Source organism: Cyprinodon tularosa, unplaced genomic scaffold, assembly GCF_016077235.1.
Source record: "Cyprinodon tularosa strain WSP-4 unplaced genomic scaffold, ASM1607723v1 ctg257, whole genome shotgun sequence".
NCBI lineage: Eukaryota > Metazoa > Chordata > Actinopteri > Cyprinodontiformes > Cyprinodontidae > Cyprinodon > Cyprinodon tularosa.
Window position 1 is genome coordinate 632,429 of NW_024038953.1, and position 24,220 is coordinate 656,648.

Genomic DNA, 24,220 nt, shown 5'->3' on the forward strand with positions numbered 1-24,220 from the left:
TTACTTACAAACGTATCATGGAGCCTAAACTCTGCTTCAAAGCGAAGACAACAGATAGAGCAAAAGTTCTAATTGTTAGATAGTTCATACTCTTACCAACACAAATCTTTCATAGGGTAAAAACACTTGCAAGCATGAGAGGCTCAACTTCCCAGCAAGCAAACATCACACATCCATCACCTAACTCCACCCACCCCTTAACCGAACAGCAAAGAAGGAAATTTGATCCTGACAAAAGGAGCCCTGTGAAGATAGATGTGGTCTACACCATGCAGAGGTCCTACAGTTTACCAGAGAACACGTACCTTTCCGGATCTCCTCCTTCGTAAAACACTGATCTTCTATTTTGTGATTAAACAGACTGTGGTTCTCTCACTCTGAAAAGAAAAAAAGAAGATAAAAAAAAAAAAAAACAAGCTTCTAAATGATATGGATCTAGTCAAGTTTTGTTTCTAATGAATAGGGAGAGCTTTCCATTTCTTTTATTTATTTATTTAGTTTTTTTTGCATATCTAGCAGACTAGACTATGGATGTAACAGGTTGAATAGTAATGTTTGTATGCTAGTTTGAAAGTGACAGTAGATTAATTTAGAAAAATACAAAGGTGTGTGTGTGTGTGTGTGTGTTACTGTGTGTGTCTGTGTGTGTCTGTGTGTGATGGGTTAGGTCTGAGGTAGAAAAGGTTAAAAGTTTAAGGGTTGAAAAGTTTAAATATAATACCCGTGGATCATGCAGCCTTATGTACGGGTGTCCCAACCTGGAGATTTCAACTGGATGTTTAGATAACAGCTGGATGATAGATAAATTTGTCTCTTTTGCAGCGCGGGAAAGGAACAAAGGACCCAAAACATGTTTTACAGCTTGGTTGATGGTAAAGTTGACCTGAGCTGAGGGCTGCAGGATGGGGTAGAAAAGTTAGTTAGTTGGTTTGATTAAAGAAAAAAAACTTGCTAGCAATTCAAGTTGTGTTTGTGAGTAAGACATTTTTTTTTTTTTTTGACCATAGCCTGATTTATAAAACCTTGAATCACAGACTTTAATGATGAATTAAACATTGGTCTTTACACAAAAGAGGGCTGAAGGCTGACTGTTTCTGGAAGGATGGTTTATTAAGGTTTCTGGGGGCTGATCATAGAATAATAGACAAATAGAGAAAATACATTGAAGCATGATAAAAGCAGGTTTTGTGGATAGAAAAGTTAGTTGGATTGATTTAAGAAAGGAAACTTGCTAACAATTCAAGTTGTGTTTGTGAGTAACACATTTTTATTTTGCATATCTAGCAGACTAGACTATGGATGTAACAGGTTGAATAGTAATGTTTGTATCCTAGTTTGAAAGTGACGGTAGATTAATTTATAAAAATACAAAGAAGCTTAATGAAAGGACATCTGTATTTAAATTAAAGCAAGCTTTGTGGATGGAAAAGGTATAGAGTAATATAAACACATTTTAAAACCCTTTAAGAAACAAAACCTACGAGGAAGTCAGGTTAAAGCTACAGTGTGTAATAATTACAGGGATATACAGTCAGAAATGTAATATATTATACATAACTATGTTATTTATCATCATCTACGAGCTCAGCCTCTTAACCTTAATATTTGCGTTGCCTTAGAATTCGTTATTTATAATTACATAGGAGCGGGTCTCGCAGCCATGGAGGCAGACATCTTTGCGCTACGGCAGCGCAGAGCCAACAAACTAGCGATTGCGAGATCGCCCATTACACTCGAAAGTAACTACGGCAAGTTGAGAGAAATGAACTGAGACGGTACTGAACAATAGATGGCAGTATTATGCCTGAGAATACTATCTGTAAAATTTTCTATGTAAACAAACCTCATCACTTGAGAAGGTAGGTGATGCGGACGTCGTGGAAGACATTTTGTCCCGTAATGCTCGCCGTACTGTTGGGGGGGAGAAGCGGTGGGGGGGGGAGATGTTCATGTTCAGGCGGTCTGCAGTCTGGACGTTAGATGTCGCTAAAAATTACACACTGTAGCTTTAAGTTTTTGACTAACAAATATTATGAACATTGCAGTGATTTATAAAACCTTGGATCACAGACTTTAATGATGAATTAAACAATGGTCTTTACACAAAAGAAAGCTTGATCAGTGAGAGTAAATCCATTTAGGAAAGTAAACAGAGGCTTGATGAAAGGACATCTGTATTTAAAATAAAATAAGATTTGTTAATGGAAAATGGAATAGTTTAAACACATTTTAAAGCCTAATTTAAGGGAAATGTGTGGTTGATGTCTTATGAGGGAAGCATCAATCTTGGGGATCCGGAAAGATGGGGGATGGGACCGGAAGGGGGGAGGGGTGATGTCATAAATCATTTGTGGGGGAGGGGACCGGAAGGGGGGAGGGGGGAGGTCATAAGGTCATAGGTCATAAGGTCATATGTCATCAATCATTTTTGACATAAGGTGGCTTACTAAGCTCTCTTATATATATATATATATATATATATATATATATATATATATATATATATATATATATATATATATATATATATATATATATATATATATATATATATATATATATATATATATATATATATATATGTATGTATATATGTATATATATATATATATGTGTGTATTTGTATAAGTCCGTTTGTTTACACTTGTGTAAACAAAAGGACATATAAAATCTGTCTAAGTCTAAGATGACTTGAAAGCAGGAAGAAGGAGAAGGGAAGTCCACTATTTCAGAATGATAAACTTCACTGGGCATTGGCATTGGCAGAGAAACTGGCAGATGGATTAAAATTCAACAGGAAAACAGATAAAAATAGGAAAATACTAAGTACAAACTATGTGGATGTGAAGATGTAACATACAGCAGAATGGGTTGTAGACTGTTTCTTTAATTTCGGGCAAAAGTTCCTGTGATGTCATGAGCCAGAAAGCTCTTGAACTCCAATACCCAGCATGCAATGGGCCGCTTGGCGTCACGGGTTGGAGGCTAGTGCGAGGGGGCAGTTCTGAATGTAGCTTGCTACTGAAAGGTTCTTTTGAAGTTTGGAAATAAATATACAGAACAAGTTTACACGCCTCGTCTGTTCTATATAGAATCGAAGAACAACACAGTTCCAAATATCTTTCGAAGAATCTACCACGGCTCAGCCGCCTGACGTCTGTGTGCAGCAGCAGATCAGCTCCAAAAATCCGGGAAAGTTTCATGCACATTGAACAATGCAACGAATCCAGCAGTGCGACCAACCATAGATGGAGCCCCATCAGTTGTGATAGATGTAATTTTCTCATTATCTCTTCAGATTCCTCCTCGCGCTTTAGAGTCCCTGGTAACAACCTAGGAACCATGGCAAACCATGCCCAGCAATCACTATGCATAAAAAAGGTTCCCTGCATACTTTTTACACTTCATTTTATTATTATGAAAATAGACGTTGGCCTCTCGTGATCAATTATTTGATTAGTGTTTTTTAAAACGTTTTTTTTTTTTTTTTTGTCATAGCCATAATAAATAGGTCTACCTTGTAAAACTTGCGATCGACTGAAACTCCACCCGCGATCGACTGGTTGGGCACCCACCCCATAGGCTGTGTTCAAATTTATGGGATGCTGTCATGCTATTTTATTTATATTTTCAGAATCTAGAATGTTTTAGCTTTCAAATGCTTTCACACCACAAATGTAATTTAAAATTCCTCAGTTATTTGCTTTTCCATTTGGGAAAAGAAGTAGGATAGGAGAAATAATATTATATGATCAGCTTATAAAAAGAGGAACAGATTTCAAATAATTAGGGTTATGGCTAGATGGTTCATAAACAGGGAAAATGCATATTAAGCAATTAGAAATAAAATGTAAGAAAGTAAATGTCTCACTGTGTTGTTGCAGCGCCTCAGACTGGAAGAACGTGAGGAGAGTGGTGAGAACAGCAGAGAGGATTATTGGGGCTCCTCTTCCCTCCATTAAAAACATTTCATTCATTGCTCTGCTTGTTGCGAGCCCATTACATCCTCACTAATCCCTCACACCCCCACCATGGACTGTTCTCCCAGCTCCCCTCTAGGAAGAGACTCTGAAGCATTTGATGCCAGACCAGCAGGTTCGGCAACGGCTTTTTCCCCAGTCCATTAGACTGTTGAACTTTTAAAATCTAAAATCGGGTCTGCATCACATTGTAAACATCCTATTTGCACTGCATGGCTAATTTCCAAATCCTTCTAAATAGAACTAAACTCAATGTTTATATTGCGTCTTGCACCATATTTTTATGATCACTGCTGCACTTTATAAATGGAAATGTTCCATCTCACTGTTGTAAGATGCCAATTCAATGTTGAAAGCTGTATACATCAAGATTTAATTTTGTATAGTCTGTCTAAGTCTAAATATAATGAAAGCTTTGGCTAGGAATGACTGGGGGGGCAAGAAGGAGTCACTACTAAATATTTACAAGGCTCTTTTGAGATCAGCAATAGATTACGAACGTATTTTATATGGTGCAGCAGCAAAATCAACATTACACATAACAGATACATTGCAATATAGGGCATAACAAGTAGTTACTGGAGCAGCTAAGACAAACCTAATCAATGCTCTGTTAGTAGAGTCTGGAGAGACTCCTTAAAAATTAGACAAGCCAAAAAAATAACACTTTATTACTGGATCAGAATTAAACACAGCAGTAAACATAACCCAGCAGGAAGTATAATAAAGAACTGTTGGCAATATTCAAAATTTAAAAGAAATGGCTTTGGCTGGACAGGAAATGAATGGGAAAAATATATGAGTTAGATGAAAAGACATTCTCTAAAAATAACCCAATTGGTTCGGTTTCACGATGGTTGTTTCCAGAAACAAATGTCGACTTAGAAATACATGCACTCATTAGAGAGTAGAAATATAACAAAGTTGGGGTTAAAACTAACTTATATATTAGACAATTGTATTATAGTTTTTTTTAAACTGATCACAGATGGTTCAGAAAAGAAAATGCAGTGCATCATGTTTTGATGCACTGTTGCACATTATGGGATGGAAATGTTCTGAGAGCTGTACAAAACGAAATTGCGTGACAATAAAAGTTGTCTGAGTCTAAATTGTTATAAATATGCAACAGAAACAGAGGAAAGAGAATGGAGTATTAAAGGAATATTAGGGACAGATTTATATATAGAGAAAATTAGGGTAATTAATAAAGATTTGGTTTTTATTTTTCGCAAAAGAAAATAATAAAGTATAGTAGGTGGAACCTGTGAAGCTATGAACTCTTGTACAGTAGGTGGCGGTATGCAGCTGTCAGTTGTTTGCAATTCGCAAATAAAAGGAAAGAAGAAGAAGTCCGTGACGCTAGGGGGCGCTAGCGTTTCTTTTAGGCTCTTACGAGGACTACCCGCGCAGCTCTCTTCAAACAAGGTAGGCCTCAGCTTTATTTTTCATCATATTTCATTTCATAGCTGCATTGCAAATCATATTTACGACGCAGTAACTGCATTGTTTGTATGAAAAAGCAGAGTGACACACAGGAAGTTTATATTATCAGTGAAAAAGGTAATTGTTTTGCATCTCTTGGCGGCAAATGAGCTAATGCTAGGCTGAGAAGGTTACCGTACTCAGTCGTATAATGGCGCTTTGCAATGAGGAGTTGCCATATAAACATATATGCGAGAGATTTTACTTGAAGGTACACATTTACTAACAAAGCTTTTGTCAATTCGTGTCCTTGTGTATTTAGGGAGGCTGTTTTTGTCGTGCAAATGTGTGTTGTCGGTGCAGCGCTGCTAGCTAGCGTAGCAGCACCGTTACGTATCCCGTTCAGCAGAGAAACCGCGCAGAGCGGATCAGTTTGAAAGTCAGAAGCAGTAGTGTGAAACTTTGGTTAACCGTGGTGTGTCTTTGTTTCTTGCTCTGCTATTCAAGAAAGACTACTAAACCTACAGATAACACACGGACCAAGCATGAGTTTAGACGTGAAAAAACTGAAAGTGAATGAGTTGAAGGAGGAGCTCCAGCGCCGCGGCCTTGATACGAAAGGCCTGAAGGCGGATCTGATGGAGAGGCTGAAAGCTGCTCTGGAGGCTGAAGCTGAGACGGATACCTCAGAGCAAACTGGGCAGGAGGAATATGGCGATGAAACCCAAGAGGAAGAGGATGTTCAAGAACAGCAAGGTAATATGCTGCATTTTAAAGTCAAGGATACTTTACATTAATTGTAACCTCTGTATGTGATGCAGTAATGATAACCTTTTGGTTGTTTATTATAGTCTTATGACTGACATTCTTCAAACTTTATGTATGACACATTGTATTGGCTCTTAACTGGTACTGGTTCACCTAAAGGCCATCAGTTTGGGTTAATATGTTATGTAAATCAGTATTATAATACACTAAGTTTTTAATTTCATTCATAGAATCACCTGTTTGATCATGCTCTGGAATGAGACTGTAGTTTGGAAATCACTCTTCAGTAGAGGGATCAAAATTGCAATGTCGTTTTGTTTATTTGTAGATCAAGACCTCGGAGGTGGTGATGATGATGATGATGGTGGGGATGATGGCGGTGATAACCCTCAACAGGAAGATGAAGGAAGAGATTCTGGCAGCTACTATGAGGAAGAGGAAACTGGAGCAGAAACCGAGCAGTTCGAAAGTCAACAAACTTCAGACCCCGGTCATGATGATGTGCAAAGATCGAGCGTGATGTCTGAGGAGGAGAGCAAGCCAGAGGCGACGTTTGAGGGAAACACAAATGGTTATTATTAGATTATTTATTACTGCATTACATTAATTCTGCTGCTCCAGAACCAAAATTCATTCAAATAAGATTCTGATTTGTATTATTATTAAAAAAGGTTCTTAGACCCTGAGTGATCTTGTATAAATGTTTTTAAAATTAATTTTCAGACATTAAAACCGAAATTAAAACAGAAGATGAGACTGGGCCTGTTGAAGACAGACAGCAAGAGGCTCAGGGGACAGAACAGCAGGGCCAGGCTGAAATCAAAGTGGAAGACAGCAAAGGTGGGAATAGCCGAAAGAGACCACATGAGGAGAACAGAAGCTATGGCTACTATGAGCACCGTGAGGAGAAGAGGTAAGCAAATCAAAGCTCAGCCAAAGTAAAAAGATAAATATGCTGTGATGTTCAAGGCCCATAATCTGAGGCTCTTCTCTTCAGATCTCGTACACCACAACCTCCGGCTGAAGACGAAGAAGAAAATGTAGACGACACCATAGTAACAATTGATACATGTAGGTTATTTTTCTTGTAAACAGAAAACAGTTTTAAGATTTGTGTCATTTTAATAATTTTTTTTTTTATTGAAACAGACCTGAACTTTTTTCTGTTGATCACATGATGGAGATTTTCATTTCCTCCCTTCAGTATTTTGTAGCTTTGCAGCATTAACTTGGTTGTTTTGGTAAGAAATGATGCTCCTTTCACAGAAAAACAACTAAATTTGAAACAATTTTTAACCGTCTCCTCAAGGTTTACTTTAGAGAAGTCTGTTCAATTATGTTTTAAATTGCAGTTTATGAATATTAACTGTTAACTTTTTTCAAAGAATTTCAAATGAAGGTTTAACAGCTACTGGGTCTGACCTTATAATCTAATTGAATGAGTTTATGATGTCCAAAAAAACCTTTGCATTACATTTCCTTCTTGTTTTTTTTCCCCCCAGACAATTGCGATCTGCACTTCAAAGTGTCCAGGGATCGTTACAGTGGTTACCCATTGACCATCGAAGGTTTCGCTTACCTGTGGGCTGGAGCTCGAGCAACTCATGGTGTGACTCAGGGACGTGTTTGTTACGAGATGAAGGTAGGTTACAGTAAAGCAGCTTCTGTTTGCCTTAAATATTGCGTATTGATGTCTGAAGCATGAATGAGGGGCCTGATAAAAGGATGCCATTCAGTCCTTTAAAAACCGATTTATTGATATTTCACACTGATTTTTGCACACCAGTACATTAATTTAGTTTGAGTTTACAGCCATGCATAGTACATCAACACTAAACAGGAATGACTTTCTGTTTTTTTTGTATTTCTAATACATTTTCTGTGCTTAAAGACTCAAATATTTTTAACCATTATAAGCTTTTAAATATCTTTATCAAATGCTTTGTTTTTCCCATCTATTTACACGCATTTATGTTTTTCTCAGATTAATGAAGAGATTCCTGTAAAGCACCTGCCCAGCAGTGAGCCTGATCCCCACGTGGTCAGGATTGGATGGTCCCTCAACAACTGCAGCACTCAGCTTGGTGAGAATAGCGACAGTAAACGTAAATGATGGCTGGATACTTTACTGATGTTTAGCATTTTCGCACAAGGTTTGGGTACACTTGAATGATCTGTGCAAAGATTTAATTCTGGCTACATATCGGAAAGTTTATGCACATTGTAAGTGGTTACAAACATTTCTCAAAGCACAATATAAAATTATAATTGCATATATTGAAGCACATCAATGGTTATTGCTGTGAAAATTTGTACTCGTGAGAAAAAGAGGACTAGCGACAACATTGGTAGCGAACATTAGCTAGGCAGTGGGTTAGCTGTTTACTGTCAGCCTGAGCGTGGCAAGAGAACGGGTGTGATGGAAGGCGGGGTTTCTCCTTAATGATGATTCAGTCATTGTTTATTTTTCCTCTCTCGTAGGTGAGGAGCCCTTCTCCTTTGGATATGGAGGGACAGGGAAAAAATCCAGTGACTGCAAGTTTGCAGATTTTGGCGAGAAGTTTGGTGAAAATGATGTCATCGGCTGCTACATAGTAAGTCAAATGTTAAAGTCACACCTTAAAGTTATTTTTATACTTCTGCTTTATTCTTCATAAGGAGTAATAAAAGCTGAATTACTGATTTTTGTTGTAGTTTATTGTTAAAAAAAAATTATTTGTGAAATAGCTGATTGTTATTGAATACCATAACTTGTAGGACTTTGAAACCAGTAATGAAGTAGAGATGGGCTTCTCCAAGAACGGAGTGAATCTCGGCGTAGCTTTCCGGACAACCAAGGAGGCGCTGGCAGGACGCGCTCTTTTCCCCCATGTGCTGGTGAAGAACTGCGCTGTTGAATTCAACTTTGGGCAGAAGCGGGAGCCCTACTTCCCCCCACTAGAGGGATACACCTTCCTCCATGATCTTCCTATGGAGGAGAAAATCAGAGGCACAAAAGGGCCTGCCAACAAATCGGAATGCGAGGTAAGAGATCGTTACCCTGGAGTTTGTTAAATATTCATGTCTGATAAAGTGTTTTAGAGAAGTGATGGGGTTAAGCCCTAAGATTTAGACCAATGTTTGTCTGATATACAGAAAATCTGGCAAAAATGCTGGCATACGTTTGATTAGTTATGGGTATGTTTTGCATAACTTATGAGCACAGGTGTCAAGTAACGAAGTACAAATACTTCGTTACTGTACTTAAGTACACTTTTTAGGTATCTATACTTTACTCCATTACTTATTTTTCCTCCTACTTTTGACTTCTACTCATTACATTTTCACACAATTATCTTTACTTTCTATTCCTTACATTTTTAAAACAAACGTTACTTGTTGCTCTTGGCTTCGGTTTAAAGCACAGGTCACGGATTAGTGGACTGCGATGTTATGAACAACATTAAATCCAAAGAGTTTGTCCGAGGTAAAGCTGATGTATTTGTTGTAGTCTCTTGTTATTCACACACAACAATAAACAGCGATTAGACGACATGGGTTTTGAAACTGCAAAGCTTTGTCTTCAGCTGAAAATCAAACGCGCATCTACACAGACCAGTGTGATGCATTCGCGAGCGTCAGACAGCTATGGTGCATTTAGGAGCATGGGACATTTCATACTTACAAGGAAAGAGACAAAAACGGAACGTAACTCATACAATAATGTATTTATTCAGAAACAGTGTGGGCTTTCTTATAATACTGAATCTATAATATCACAGCAGCAAATTATCAAAGTTTTTCAAAAGCCTGTTTAAAAGCTCCAAATGAGGCCTCGGATCGTACAGCGACAATTGCCCTGTCATTATTTTACAGGCAGAATTTGCATTTGCTGAATCTTGTCTTTTAACTAGTGATGGATATACAGGAATACAGTCATACAAGTGTAAACTCCTCTCAGATAGAACAGGATGCAATATTTGGCCATTTCTATTTTTACTTTCTCATCTGTTTTTTTTTAATTCAATGTAACATGAATGCATAAATACGTCATTTTATTTGAGTGTTAAATTCTGTTTAAAGTAACAGATAATTAAAAATGTCTCCTGATATTCACTGGTTGATTTTCTTTATCCGAACCCCACTCATTTATTATTAGTTACCCGTGGTTTAATGTTTCTAAATATATATTTCACGTCATGTGCGCCATCCAATGCAGATCATTGGTGCCATCCACATCTAGTGAAAACTAGTGTAACTGGATGAGTCATATAACGCAAACACTCATTGGTTAGTTAAAGGAAATCATCAGAAGCAAGCAGGTGTTCTTCAAACTGTAAACGTGAATTGTCTATGCCATGCTACAATGTCTGATTCAGAAAAACATGTCTAAATGTCTGAAAGGTCGGACACAGGCGAGAGCGTATCGGGAGATGGAGACAGAGACCAACAAGACCTCCCTCATCCTTGGCCCTATCTCAAAGAATTTTTAGAAATAGTCGAAAAATTGAGCTTTCAGTTCATATAGCGGCATCTGGCCTTTTTCTTAAAGGTTACTTTAATACTTTAAGTAGTTTCTGGAGCACATACTTTTTCACTTTTACTTGAGTAAAGAGGTCAAGTTGATACTTCAACTTAGGGCTGGGCGATATAGAAAAAAAGCTTATTGATAAAAAAAAATGCATATTGATCGATATCGATAATTATTGAAAAGATTTGAAACCATATTTTATGTGCAGCTGGACATTTTGATATTGCTAAATGATTTAATTTTAATAAAGAACACAAACACAGACTTCGAATTAAATCTTTATTTAACCAACTTTTTTAACCATAACAGAATTGTTTTAAAGAAAAATAACTTAAGAGACCTGAGTTATGTTATTAAATACTGACAAAGAATAAACTAAAGTGACCAGAAAAGTGACCAAAATAAATATAACAAATAAATAAAGCCTCCCCTTGCTGCGACATCTGCATGTGCTCTGTGTTGTGGTTTGAGAGGGCGGCGCTTTGTGACGGCGTGCCTGGGTCCGCGATTGTGATTGTTTGGGAGGAAGTAGTGACTAGCATAAACCTACATGCTAGGCTACAATGAGAAGGAAGGAAAATGCGTTTCTTTATCGAACTTTTATCGACTCTCTTTTTTTTCTATTGCGCCACACGTCTATCGATCGATATATATCGTTATTGAATTATCGCCCAGCCCTTCTTCAACTTTTACCAGAGTGTTTTTAAACTGCAGTATCTATACTTCTACTTAAGTAACAAATGTGTGTACTTTTGACACCACTGCTTATGAGCATGCTGAAGTGTGCTGAAATACGGCATGCTCAAAATTTCCTGACGCATGTCATATGTGGGCCATAAATTACAGATAAGTTATCTGATTTTTGAATTACGTTAAGTGTGAGTTACTCATAACCCATGGCGCCCAGTTTATCGTTACCTATGAGTAACTTCTCCAGACTGCATCCCCTTCATAGGGTGAGAGAGCAGGTGTGATGGATCCAGAAATTATTCTGAATCTGCTGTGACACCTTTTTCTTTTTTTTAAATTTATTTTTTCCCCCCCGGGGGCAGTAGTATCATCGTTGCTCCCCTCATGAGCAGCTATGCGCCTGAAGGGAGCAGCTTTAACCGATGCTGCGTGATGAGTATTGCCTCATGCTGCGTTATACATAAGTTATGAATACTTGAGACATCACGCTAATGCATCACGTTACAAGTCTCAGCCTTCGAAATAAGTATCTTGTAACTGATGATGCTTAACAGAAATGCATCTGTGTTTTTCTTGTTTCAGATTTTGGTGATGGTTGGTCTTCCTGCCTGTGGAAAAACCACGTGGGCCATTAAACACGCTGAAGAAAATCCAGACAAGAAGTACAACATCCTTGGCACGAACGCCATCATGGACAAAATGAAGGTCTCTTTTGACGACTGTCCTAACTCTCGGAAAAAATCATGGACCCTCACACGAATGTTCTGGTTTTAAATCCTGTCTGTTTGCCGTGCAGGTGATGGGTCTCCGTCGTCAGAGAAACTACGCCGGGCGCTGGGATGTCCTCATCCAACAAGCCACCCAGTGTCTGAACAGGCTGATTGAGATCGCCGCCCGCAAGAGACGGAACTACATCCTGGATCAGGTACTGCTCCTCTTCCTATACTCGGTTCTAATACTCACCACAGTGAGTCAATGTGCCCTGATGATCACTTTCTCTAATGGATTATTTATTTATCTTTCAGGGGGTCTCTGTGTATTATAGAGTAGAAGAAGCATTGATCACCCTGTTGTCACTTGCTTGTCATGTAACAGAAAATGATTAATGGCTTTCATAAGCGACAGAATAATGTCATGTTTTTGCTACTTCAGTATTTTTGCACTTTGCTATTTATTCCATGTCATATTACAGTATTGTTTGTCTTGTGAGAAATGTACAAGTAAACCATGACTTTGTAAAGATGTTCAGAAACAAGTAAGCTCTGACTGGTGAGTAAGAAAAACACCTTCTGTTGCTAATTTAATAAGCCAGAGTTGAAAGCTTTTTTAAAAGCTAGTTTTAAGTGAGAAAGATGGAGCTTATGAGTGTATTTTTAAAAATTATTTTAATAATTTGACCCTGAAGGTAAGTAGTGACTAACATCACTTAGATTTTCAGATCCTTGTGCTCATTGAATGTTAAAAGGTAAGTGGGTCTAGTGACTCTGTGGCTTTTCTATGGAAACTGTGAGTATTTGAGGGTAAGTTATAAATGTTTGTCCTCGTCTGGATGGGACTAGAGCTCGTTAAAAGAAAAAGGTAAGTGAAACTAATGAGAGGGACCCATTAAAATAGTCAGGCGTTTTAAATCGGCTCCCCCCATATATTCATGAGAAATTGAATTGCAGATTCTTTGATTAAGAATATTTATTTACATGAAACAGTTAAGTCCAATTTTAACACCGTTGTACTTTTTTAAAAGTAATTTACTTTAGTTTTTTTTATATTTCTTTAGATCCAAGAAAGTAAACTTGCTTTTATCTGCATGACATTTTCAGGCACACTCTTTTAGATGGTCTGTTTAAACATTGTGTTCTAGATAATGATCAAGCAGTTTTTTTCTCGTTCTTGCTACATGTACGATAACTATAAGAAAACATAGATAACATAGATTATGAATAAAGCTGTAGGAATGCAGGATAGAGGTTTAAGACGGGCTTCATCTGATAGTTGTTGAAAAGGATGCTAAAAAGTAAATCTATTAGGGGTGTAATAACAAATGGCAAATCCTTGAATATCGCAAAAGTTAAATCGACGATATTGGATTCACAATGTGGCTAAATTGTCTTAAATGTGCAACATCCACGCTTTTGTGTTACTTTTTATATAACCTCCAGCCACTATCTGCGTACCACCTAAGAGCTTATTTTTCAGCTGTTCTGTAACAGCGAGATGTCTTTAAGTTTTCCAAGCTGTATTAGAGCTATGTTATGATTAAAAATATCGCAAAATATCGTCGTCGTTGTTAGTGTATTGGGATAAATTGTACTGTGATATATGTATTGTAATGTTTATTTTATCGCCAATTTGCACTCCTATAAGCTTTACATCTACTGTGATCACCAACATTATATGTATACACACGGATTATATCAACATTTAGTCTGAGTCTTTTAACATATGCTGCTGTTTTCTTTTCAGTATTATAAAGAAAATCCAGACACATGACTACTAGTTCTCATTTTTATGAGGTCTCTGCAGACCGCATGGTTGGATTTATAATGTTGTTACAATATTAAACGTGTTAGAAACTATTTAGCCCTGAATACACCAAATCCGATTATCCGTATGATGTGACAGAACATCAGGATGGACAAGGTCGTTGCGTTTAGTGATCATTGAAAGTCAATTGCTATGAATACGATTTTCTGGAACTCAGAGAGAGATAGGCCATAGATCTATTCTAGTCAGACTACGCAGCAATTCAGCAACAATTTCATAGTTCTGACAGGAAGAGAGATATGGTTACAAAGTAAAACACATCAGCTTTGGGGGGAAAATTCACCAAATTTCAGTTTGCTTTTCTTCAGATGTTCTCATTATATTGTAATATAGGCCTATAAAAATTCTGTGTTCTGGTTTAAGAACTGCTGCACAAATGCATGAACACTGCTTTGTAGCCACACTTTTTTTTTTCATAAGTCAAGTGTGGGTAATTGTTTTGCTTAGTCGGCAATTGAGACAGAAGTGAAGAAAAATCTGCACAGATCAGGATCTGCTCGCCCTGCGTAGTCGGAGCCTCTCTATACATACTGCAGTCAGTGTGACATGGGAGGTATGATCTAGGCTTTGTATATAATTTGTTTTAAGCGTTTTTTTGACAAAAGAACCATTAAGAAGTCCCTACCCCCTGTTTAAATCCGTTTGTTGGCAGGATCTAGTGTACTTTGCCAGAATAAATGGGGGCTGAGAGAAAGTGGTAATTTTTCCTGCTAATGATGCTAAAGTTTTTTTTTTTTTATCTCTGATCCTAAAGCGTTTTGGTCCGATCGACTGGTTTAAAACGACACAGTAACACACATTTATTTTTTTTCTCATGTCTAAACACGTCTGTAATGCTTTTTTTGAGATTTAGGACCACCCCATACTTGGACATGAACAACAGCTGTAACATTTAGACCCGCCAGACCTAGATAAGAAGTGTATTATGCTTAGCAGCTTTGTGTAGTTAATGACACGCATACAATTGCAAAGCACTTAATCTGTCGATTTATTTTTTTATGAATTGAAGAAATGGATAGCCAAAGCTTCCTTGAAGATATTTTATTATATTAAACCAGGTGAAACTAAAACCTTTCCACCCGAGGAGTTCTGGATAGAGCATATTGACAGTCGTGAAAAATAGTTTTAATCTGAAATGCAAAATTTAATGTATTTTGTTTACAATATGACTGCTCTAAGTGGGTCACCCTGTCAGCTAAAGGTATATTATAGAGTATCTATACATTTAACGATTAATCGATTACTTAATTAGTTGAACAATTGGGAGAGAGTCTTTTTTTATTTTTTATTTTTTTTTTTTATTCGTTTTAAGACCGATATTGTCATAGTTTCAATTAAAATTTCTATTCCAAATGTCAAAAGGTGCTTTAAAGTTGGGATTTGTAAGATCAAGTACCCTGGATGTTTAGTTCTTGTAATATGCCGAACAGTTGTGGTTTTCATGAAGCCAGGAAACAGGAAAGCTCTTTAAGTGAAAGTAAAGTCTTATTTGTGTAATTAAGGGTTTATTCAGAGTTTTCTGGGTGTTTTTTCTTTTTTATTTAACAACCCTTCTTTGTTTGAAATGTTCCGCAGCGGACAAAGCAGCATTTTAATCACTGCGTCTTGTAATGCTTCACTTTAAAAAGTGTTTTTTAATTTGTTTTTCAATGTTTTGTGACCTACATTTCATTTAAAACTTAAATAAGCTGCTTCGGGGTCGATTAAATATTTCCAGCAGTTTTGCATAAAGTTTTTAGATTCTGGAATCCTTCAGGCTCGCAGTTCAGTGAGACTGGATGTTTGCACAGATTTTTACTCTTAACTGCCTGAACAGTCAACAATAAGCACATTAACTATGCTTTACAATGACGGATCGTCTTTGTATGATGAAAGTCGCTCACCAGCTCAATTTGAAAATCTTCTGTCATTCACTGATAGGAAAGCTGCGCATCCTGCTCTTCTTAACAAGTAAAGCAGACGGTATAGTTTAGTGTAGGGTCCCCTCTGATAACTAACATGGGTTAAGAGTCACTGGGCCCTGGGATGCTTCAGCTTCAAGGTGAGTCTGTGGAGTGATGAGAGGGCTGAAAAAAAAACCCAGTAGATCGACTCCGAAGCCAAACCTCTCTCACTTGATTATTGCAGGGTTCCAGCTTCCTTCCAGTGGAAAGCCATTACAAGTAAACAATAACAAACAAGCTTCTACTTCTTTCTTGTCACCATTGCTAGACAAATGTATATGGATCAGCAAGGAGACGAAAAATGCGTCCTTTTGAAGGTTTTCAACGCAAGGCTATTGTAATTTGTCCCACGGACGAGGATTTTAAAGAACGAACATTAAAGCAAACCAATGAGCAGGGGAAGGATGTGCCCGATCATGCTGTGTTAGAAATGAAAGGTAGGAATGCTGTGGAAGCAAATGATTAAAAAAAATGTAAAAAGATCTACTTTTTTTTTTTTTTCTGTGTTGTCTCTAAAATCAAACTTGGAAGATGTCCCCTGCCCCCTACCCACCATAGCCTTTGGCCAGATATCAGACCTGGAATTATTTTTTTGTTTTTGTTTGAAACAGTTCACATAAATTTGATTCCTATTTTTGCCCTTTTTCTGACACTTTTCATTCTGATTCTTGGCACACTGCAAACTGAGACTTCTGCCCTGTTCTGGTCACATAGGAGAAAATCTGGCATTTTTGGCGACCATGAAAAGGAGATTTCCTTGGTGCTAAGAAGTAGTCATGTTTTTGAGTAAAGATGGTTATTATCCAACCTTTCCAGGAGCTGTGCTTGGTTTGCAGTGCTGTTTCCTCTTCACAACTTTTTAGTCGTTCATTTTGTTCCCTCCCCCATCTCTTCTGATGTCCCCTTCCTCTCTGTCAAAACAAATGTTTCCTCCTCGTCCTCCTGGAGGTGATGTTTGATTCCTTTTTCCTGCCATCTGCTTTCATTATCTTCTCTTCATTTCTCTAATTTATATTTCCCTTGCCTAGTACTAATTATGTCTCATTTTTGTCTTCCGGTGGTGTGGCTGCTCTGGTCTCCACTACACATCCCCTTCCCCTCTCTCTCCCCCTGTTTCCACCTCTCCATCCGTCTCTGCTCTGATGGGTGGTCTCCTACTGCAATGGTCGTCTCTGGGCGCTCCTTCAGCCAACTTCACCCTCCCTGAGCCCTGCGATTTCCTAGAGGATGTGGCGTTTGTGGAGCTGCAGCGTGAAGAGGCTGAAAAGCTGTTGAAGCAGTACAACGAGGAGGGCCGCAAGGCCGGCCCACCTCCCGACAAGCGCTTTGATAACAGGCAGGGTGGGTTCCGTGGCCGCGGCAGTGGCAGCTACCAGCGCTATGACAACCGGGACGGGTTCCGTGGTGGCTACCAGAACCGTAGTGGAGATGGAGGCAGTGGATACAGAGGAGGTTAGTGTCCATGTTCAGTATGTGGTCTTACTAAATCTTAGCCTTTGTTCTGCAGCTGTTGGCTCTAGGAAGCCGATTTAACACCTTCCTTCACAAACGCGCTTGAGTCTAATGGACACATGTCAGTTTTACTACAGCAGACGACTGAGTTAACGGCTCGACATCAGGAAGTTTTCATTGTGCCTTATTGATTTAAATGTCAGCATGGTTAAATGGGTTTCTTTTTTTCACAGCATAACCTTAAGTAACATTTCTACAGTTGGATGGTTAAAAAAAAACATTTGAAGGCTCTCATTCTGTACCGTTTGCCAACTGGATACCTGTTGTTGCTCTTCTACCTGTTCAGGAAAAAGGCAGTAACCTCTGCGTTCCTTCTGAGCCTCTTTGCTTTCTGAAGCAGCAAAAAGCTTTACCAATGATATGATGTCTTCATTGAATTTAATTTTTTATCTGAGAAATGTAACGAAGAAGCTATTTCTCCTCTATATCATAAAGCTGCTGGGACCTGCTATTGGCTGAACTCAGTCTCGCATGCTTCAACTGTTCCTATTGGTGCAGAGTCCCTTCATATCAAAATGAGCATCATAATCAGTATTTTATGTATTTTGGACCTATAAAATCTATAAAACTGGTATTTATAAAGATTTTTTTTTAAATAATTAGTTCTTTACTGTATCTCTGGATCTGTTGATGTGATATATCTTAAGAAATCCTGCTGACAAAAAAATATTTTGTCCGAATACAAATTGCTTTTGAACAAAAAGCAACGATTTAAAGCTTATTTCAGACACATGTTTCATAATAATTTAAAAAGACCTTTCTTATTTACCCAGCTTGCTAGTTTAGTTTTATTGTTTGGCATTACCACAAAAAGATTTAAACAGTCTGCTTGAAGAAAATACTGGGACTTTTTGTCATTTTGCATTTGGAGTTGAGGAAATTCGTTTTTTCTTTACCAAAGGAATGGTGTTTTTTTCTCTCTGTAATTTCCTTTCTTTTGTGTGTTGCAGGTTACAATCGTGGCAGCTACAACCAGAACCGGTGGGGTAACAACTACCGTGACGGAGGCTCAGATTCGCGCAGCAGCTACAGCCGCAGCCAGCCGTCAGGAGGAAGCTACAATCGCCCAGCTTCCTACAACAAGGGCGGATACAGCCAGGTAGCTGATCTTCCATCCGTCTTTAAGGTTTTAATTTACTCTTAAAAGGGTTCAGAGATGTTTGAAGCTTTGGATTCCTTTATTGACCAGGGCTACAATCAGAGCTACAATCAGGGGTACAACCAGGGCAACTACAACCAGAACTACTACAGCAGCTACAGTCAGTACCCAGGATACAGCCAGAGCTACAGCCAGACACCTGCACCTGCACCTGCACCTGCACAGACGTACAACCACCACCAGCAGCCGCCCGCGCAGCAACCACCAGCGCAGCAAACGCAGAGCTACAACCAGCAATATCAGCAGGTAATTAATCTGGTGATAAATAACAAACCACAGCTGCATGGCGGCTCAGGATGAGGTCCTGCTGGCAGAAAATACCTGTAGACTAAATCCAACTGAAGACTCAAACCAGAGAAGTTGGATATTTATTTAACCCCTGCAATGCAATGTTTCTCGCTTTAAAGTTCAGCTTGTTGAAGCAATTTAGTTGTTCCTTCTTAGTTTTGCCTTTACAGACTATATTCTTACCAATTTAGCCTCTTTAACAATCATCAGTTACAACATAATCCAGCTTTCTCATTATAAAACAGTGTTTATTGTATTTTCACGACCATAAGGCGCACCCTACTAAAAGGCGCAGTCTCAGTTATGTGTCCCATTTCTGTATTTAAGACACACATAAGGCGCACCGGACTATAGGGTGCATTTTTTATACACCGGTACATGTCCTCTACTACGCTTAAATACCTCTACTGCGTATTTAAAAATAGAGCGTGAGCAAAACTGAGTATGATTGTGCTTTATTCATGTATTTATTACAAAGTATTAGTCAAACCTGGAAGCTGGCTGTGAGACAGACACATCGCTGATGACAGAGCGCTGTGATCACTCCTCTGAAACAGTTTATTGACGCATAAATTAACTTAAAATCCTGAAACCTGCCGACAGAATATGTTCGCTTTTATTATCCTGGTGCCTGCAGTTTAGATTATTTAGATGAAAAACACCTGCCAGCCGCCGCGGTGAAGCGCGAGGAGGCGACCTGGCCAGAGGCTGCTGTTTTCATGGGATTCCTACTGTCGGCGCACTGCTGGTATCTGGGGGTCTGAGCAGCTCCGACAGAAATACCAAGAAGGCAGGATGATAATCTGGATGAACTGACTGCAATTATTAAATTTTCAGGTGGACTTTCTCACTTAAAAACATATTAAAACTACTTTATTCCCACTGATCACAGCAAATATAGCTGCAAGGTGTATTTATTACCAAGTATTATTCAAACCTGGGAGCTGGCCGTGAGAGAGACATAGCTGATGACACAGGGCTGTGATCACTCCTCTGAAACAGTTTTGACGCATAAATTAACTTAAAATCCTGAAACCTGCCGACAGAATATGTTCGTTTTTATTATCCTGGTGCCTGCAGTTTAGATTATTTTGCGAAAGCTCAAACAACAATGCCAGCAGACACGTTAGTCCAAGCATCTACAATCCATCCGCAAACGGTGGCGTAACTTGCCCGGCGCTGCCTTCCACTTTTCATGAAACTGTGCTCTCTGTCGGTCATCCATCGCTCCCACACATCGCTGTGTATATGTGTTTTATCAGCGCTGTGCCTGTCTCGCTGTCAGCTCCCAGATCAGCTTCTCTGATTGGTTGATGCGGTGCGTCCAGCAGCAAAACTTCAATTTTTCCATCTCAAGCAGCAGCAGCGCGTTGGCGGCGCGTCAAGCACGTCAGATGCTTAAACGCTCCCGACGCGCTGCTCCTGCTGCTCAAAACGCGCTGCGGGACCTTTTGCTGCGCCTATACGCGCGTCAACCATTGACTTTGCATATAAACTAGCTGCTTCTGCTGCACATGTTGCGTCCGGTTCACACCGATGTCGAGCGGTTGAATAACAGCGAGCACAGCGTTAATTTGTTTCACCATGTTTTTCACATCAGCTGTGAGATGGGCACGCATGGAGTCACAGATTAACAGCGATGGTGATGAGTGGAAAAAAAACACCTGGTCTCCTTACATTCACCTCCCTCAGCCACTCTTTCATCATCTCCTCAATGAGGTGGTCTAAAAAGTCCGCAGTAACAACATATATAGGGCGCGCCGCACATTTTGAGGGGAAAAAAAGAAGTTTAAATGCGCCTTATAGTCGTGAAAATACGGTCATTTATAATTAGCTTGATACAGAAGGTAATGTAGAGCTCAGTAGCTGCTCCACCATTGAATAAAATGTTAGCAGTTACCACTGACTCCTAGGTGCCAATAGGTGGCGCTTTATGCATCTCAGGATATTTAAATGATGTCCGGTGTCATTAAATCCCTTTTGCTGTGATTCATGGCGTTTTACTATTTTAGCCTTCAACAATAAAATGACATAAAGACTTGCTCTATAGATATATTTATTTCTATATATTGAAGCATATATAGAAGGTCATGCTTCAGACTGCTGCTTAAAGATGACAGGTTGATCTTTGTGGTCATTGCTGATTTGCTGTTCCTATACCTCTGATAGCCTGGTAAAAGGTTACATTGAACCAATATTGATATTTTTCATTTAATATAGCAATCAGAGAGGAAATATGGATTAAAAGGGTAAATCCAGTATTGTTTATCTTATATTTATACGAAAGTAATGCAGGCAGTGTTATTTCTGTAGCTGTAAACATGGAGGCCCTGTGAGAGCTGTGCAGGGCTGATGGTGGCTCAGGAGGGGAGGCTTTGTCCTTTTAACAGTGGGTTGCTGGTTCTAGCCCGTCTGTCTGAGTGCTGCTGTTGGTTAGAGCTTTTAGCCATAACTATCCTTCTGTAAAACTATAACCGCTTTCTTTTTTTCGTTTCTTCCAGTATGCTCAGCAGTGGCAGCAGTACTACCAAAACCAGAACCAGTGGAACCAGTATTACAGCCAATATGGTGGCTACCCTGGACAGGGCAGCCAAGGCTCCTCTTCTGGTTCCCAGTAGCCTCCTCCTGCATCTGCTCCTGATTCTGCCAGTCTCCTCCCCAACACCTCTGACCTCTGCAATGAATTCATTTTCTGTTTTTGTACAGTTTCTCTTTAAGTCACCAATTATGGATCCTGTCTGTTTTAACACACTAGCCTCTGTTTCTTACACACATTATACAGCTCGTCTGTTTATTTTTACTGAACCGAGTCTTTAAGCATTGAACGTGAGGTGGTAGATGATAGCTATTCTGAACATGTAATGAATGTTAATGATTATGCATCAGATGTGGATGTCTGACCTCCACGTTTCCCTCAGTTTGAAGAGGTGACTGTATAATTATAGGCTACAGAAAGAAAAGACGACAGGAAGAGAAATTCTGACTAAGCTTAACAGAGAACAAAATGCATGCTTCTTACCTTTATTACCCAGCCCTCTGTCTTGCTTTTTATTTTTCAGTTGCTGAGTGAGCATCTTTTATTTACCGCAATAGAAACCGAACATTATGGAGCATTTTTATAGGTGTTGGTACTGTAGTATTTAATCTGACCTTTGATTGAGTAATCCTTTGCCGCTTGTGTAGTTGTATTTGCCTTTTTTTTAATTTCCATCCCCTTTATATTCATCGAGTCTTGTAGTTCAAGCCATTTTTTTTTCTACCTTAAAAGAATCAGATTTTTGACCAGTTATGCCAGCTGTTGTGTCTTTATACAATAAACACAGTTGTAAATGCCACTGGATGTGTGGAAGATGTCTTTTCCATTCATTTGTGAAGTAAAATGAAACTCGACACTTGATTTATACCTGTTGTATTCCTCTATTTTTCTTTTGGAGAAAAAAATGAAATCAAAGGACAAAATATGGAATCTGAAAATAATTAGACCATGTGTATTGTTTCAGTGCAGTCCTGCTGAACCGTAAATATTTTCATGTCAGATGATCCAAGATTATGTTTGCATGTTGCTTGAAAACAAACTACTTTTTATTTTTAGGCCACAGATCAGTTAATGCAACAAAAGCCTAGGCTGGTTAAAGTTTTCATCCAGATCCACATGAAGGCACATGTTTGCTTACCTAGTTCCTAATTGTCATATAGCTGCCGGAGTTAAACTGAACATATTTTTTACTGCCTAGTGTGTGTGAAGGTGTCTATAGGCTTTCAGAAACTCCATAAGAATCTTAGCACCAGAAATCCAAGGCACCCGTGCTTGAAATAAAACATGGTTTTCATAAATTACGCAGGACAGTCGATGCCTAAAACTAACAGGACTGGTACATGAAGAATGACACAGTTATCAAGTCCATTTACAGTTGCTGCTGTTCCACAGCCAAAAGTCTGATAAGTTCAATGTCACTGAGACGCAGCTTCAGCCCAAACATGGCCGCGCTGTCTGAGCAGGAAGAGGGAGCCTCAGTCCGGCTCTCGGCTTTTGTCTTTGTGCAGATGCAGCTCCTCCAGTTTGTCCTGCAGGAAGGAAACCGGCATGGAGCAACCTCTGCTTCGGTGTGGCAGCGTCTTGGACTGAAATGTAAAACGAATAAGTAGATGTTTTAGTTATTTTATTTTTATTCCTGTAAAATACGAAACTAAAATCCAGCAACACACACAAAAAAAATACTGAAGAACACTACCGTAATAATACAGTCCACTGCTCCTCAAGGGGATTGATTAAATTCAGAGGTAAATTTCTCCAATATGAGATCAATAAAGTTCAATTATTAATAAACAAGGGGTGTGAAATCTGGCTATCTGCCAAATACATAATTGAAATGAAAAACAGACATTTTACACAACTCAAAACTAAAGTTTCATTTTTATCTGCAATATACAGAAACATTTGTTTCCAAAAACTCAAATGTTAACAGCTAAAACAAAAGTGCATAAGGAACCAGTGTTTTTGCTCATTAAGTAAAAAATGTGGGCATATTTGCTGTTTTTGATTAGATTCAGAATTACCCTTTGATTCAAATTACATTAATAGGTATTCTACTGTATGCAGGCAAGCAGCCATTTTTTGTTTTGTTTTACCTTATAGAAAAGGCTGTCTTTTAACAAAATATTTAAGTACAATCTGATTATTTTTGAAGAGTGGTGCCATACTCTCCTTTTTAAAGTTACCAAACCTTATTTGCTTCTGCATAGCTCTCTTTTGTCAGAACATTTTTATTGAGCATCTACAGCTGGGGTCGCCAACCATTTTAAGGTGGAGGGCTACTTCATGGCTACTGAGTCATAGGAAGGGCTACCAATACTTACCTATGAACAAGGGGGGTCAGCTTTTACCTAAACTTCCTAATAAACACCTCTTTATTGTTAACTTTTAATTTCTAATTTGCTTTTAAATATTGTCATTTTCAAATCTCTATTAATGATAAAAGGCTCATTTTATTTATTTTTTTCCCCCCATTTTGGGAAGTATTGGATAATTCACTCAGCCATATTTTAGAATTGGGGACTGTAGGCCACGACATCAAAGCTTGGAGGGAATAAATAAATAAATATTTACTGTGAAGGACTCATTTTTTAATATATGTGTGATGTTCCAAGGATAATTAACAAAAGTTTTGGTGACAATGAAATACTGAAAATTTGAAATATATAGACCACTAAGTTAAACCGTTGGGGCAGGAGAGAAATGCATGAAAGACTGTTGTATCAAAGGACTTACATTTATCACATATAGATGGGATATTTGGAAAAAAGACTATTGATATTTTTCTTTGAGTAATAGAGTCTATAAATGAATTTGAATTGTATAAAACAGTGTCTGGCTTTGCTTCAGTAGAAGTTTATCAATCAAAGT

The 24,220-nt window shown here is 38.5% G+C and overlaps 2 protein-coding genes across 3 annotated transcripts in view; one reads left to right on the top strand and one right to left on the bottom strand.

The window, feature by feature from the left end:
- The first annotated feature begins 5,271 nt into the window (after positions 1 to 5,271).
- On the top strand, positions 5,272 to 22,151 carry hnrnpul1 (heterogeneous nuclear ribonucleoprotein U-like 1). Of its 2 annotated transcripts, none has more exons than XM_038288510.1 (16): positions 5,272 to 5,408; positions 5,913 to 6,161; positions 6,502 to 6,744; positions 6,897 to 7,086; positions 7,171 to 7,244; positions 7,676 to 7,815; positions 8,158 to 8,257; positions 8,655 to 8,767; positions 8,931 to 9,197; positions 11,956 to 12,078; positions 12,170 to 12,298; positions 16,126 to 16,294; positions 17,046 to 17,309; positions 18,320 to 18,468; positions 18,559 to 18,774; positions 21,318 to 22,151. In XM_038288510.1, the coding sequence occupies exons 2-16, from the start codon at positions 5,951 to 5,953 to the stop codon at positions 21,432 to 21,434; spliced, it is 2,505 nt and encodes an 834-aa protein (XP_038144438.1). In that variant the 5' UTR covers positions 5,272 to 5,408; positions 5,913 to 5,950; the 3' UTR covers positions 21,435 to 22,151. The 2 variants fall into 2 exon arrangements, with proteins under 2 accessions (XP_038144438.1, XP_038144439.1); XM_038288511.1 differs by having other exon boundaries at positions 5,325 to 5,408; positions 5,917 to 6,161.
- Positions 22,152 to 22,376: 225 nt separating this feature from the next.
- Positions 22,377 to 24,220, bottom strand: part of rasgrp4 (RAS guanyl releasing protein 4) — a 33,940-nt gene continuing 32,096 nt past the window's right edge. The window contains exon 17 of the mRNA XM_038288512.1: positions 22,377 to 22,938. Within this exon, the coding sequence (XP_038144440.1) occupies positions 22,828 to 22,938 (111 nt within the window). The 3' untranslated portion in view covers positions 22,377 to 22,827. The remainder of the gene's footprint in view (positions 22,939 to 24,220) is intronic.

Bases quoted from the DNA above. Each gene is read 5' to 3' on its own strand.
- hnrnpul1 (XM_038288510.1), top strand. From the start codon at position 5,951: ATGAGTTTAGACGTGAAAAAACTGAAAGTGAATGAGTTGAAGGAGGAG. The intron at 12,299-16,125 runs GTACTGCTCCTC...CACCATTGCTAG, and splicing joins GGAACTACATCCTGGATCAG to ACAAATGTATATGGATCAGC. The intron at 18,469-18,558 runs GTAGCTGATCTT...TTTATTGACCAG, and splicing joins ACAAGGGCGGATACAGCCAG to GGCTACAATCAGAGCTACAA.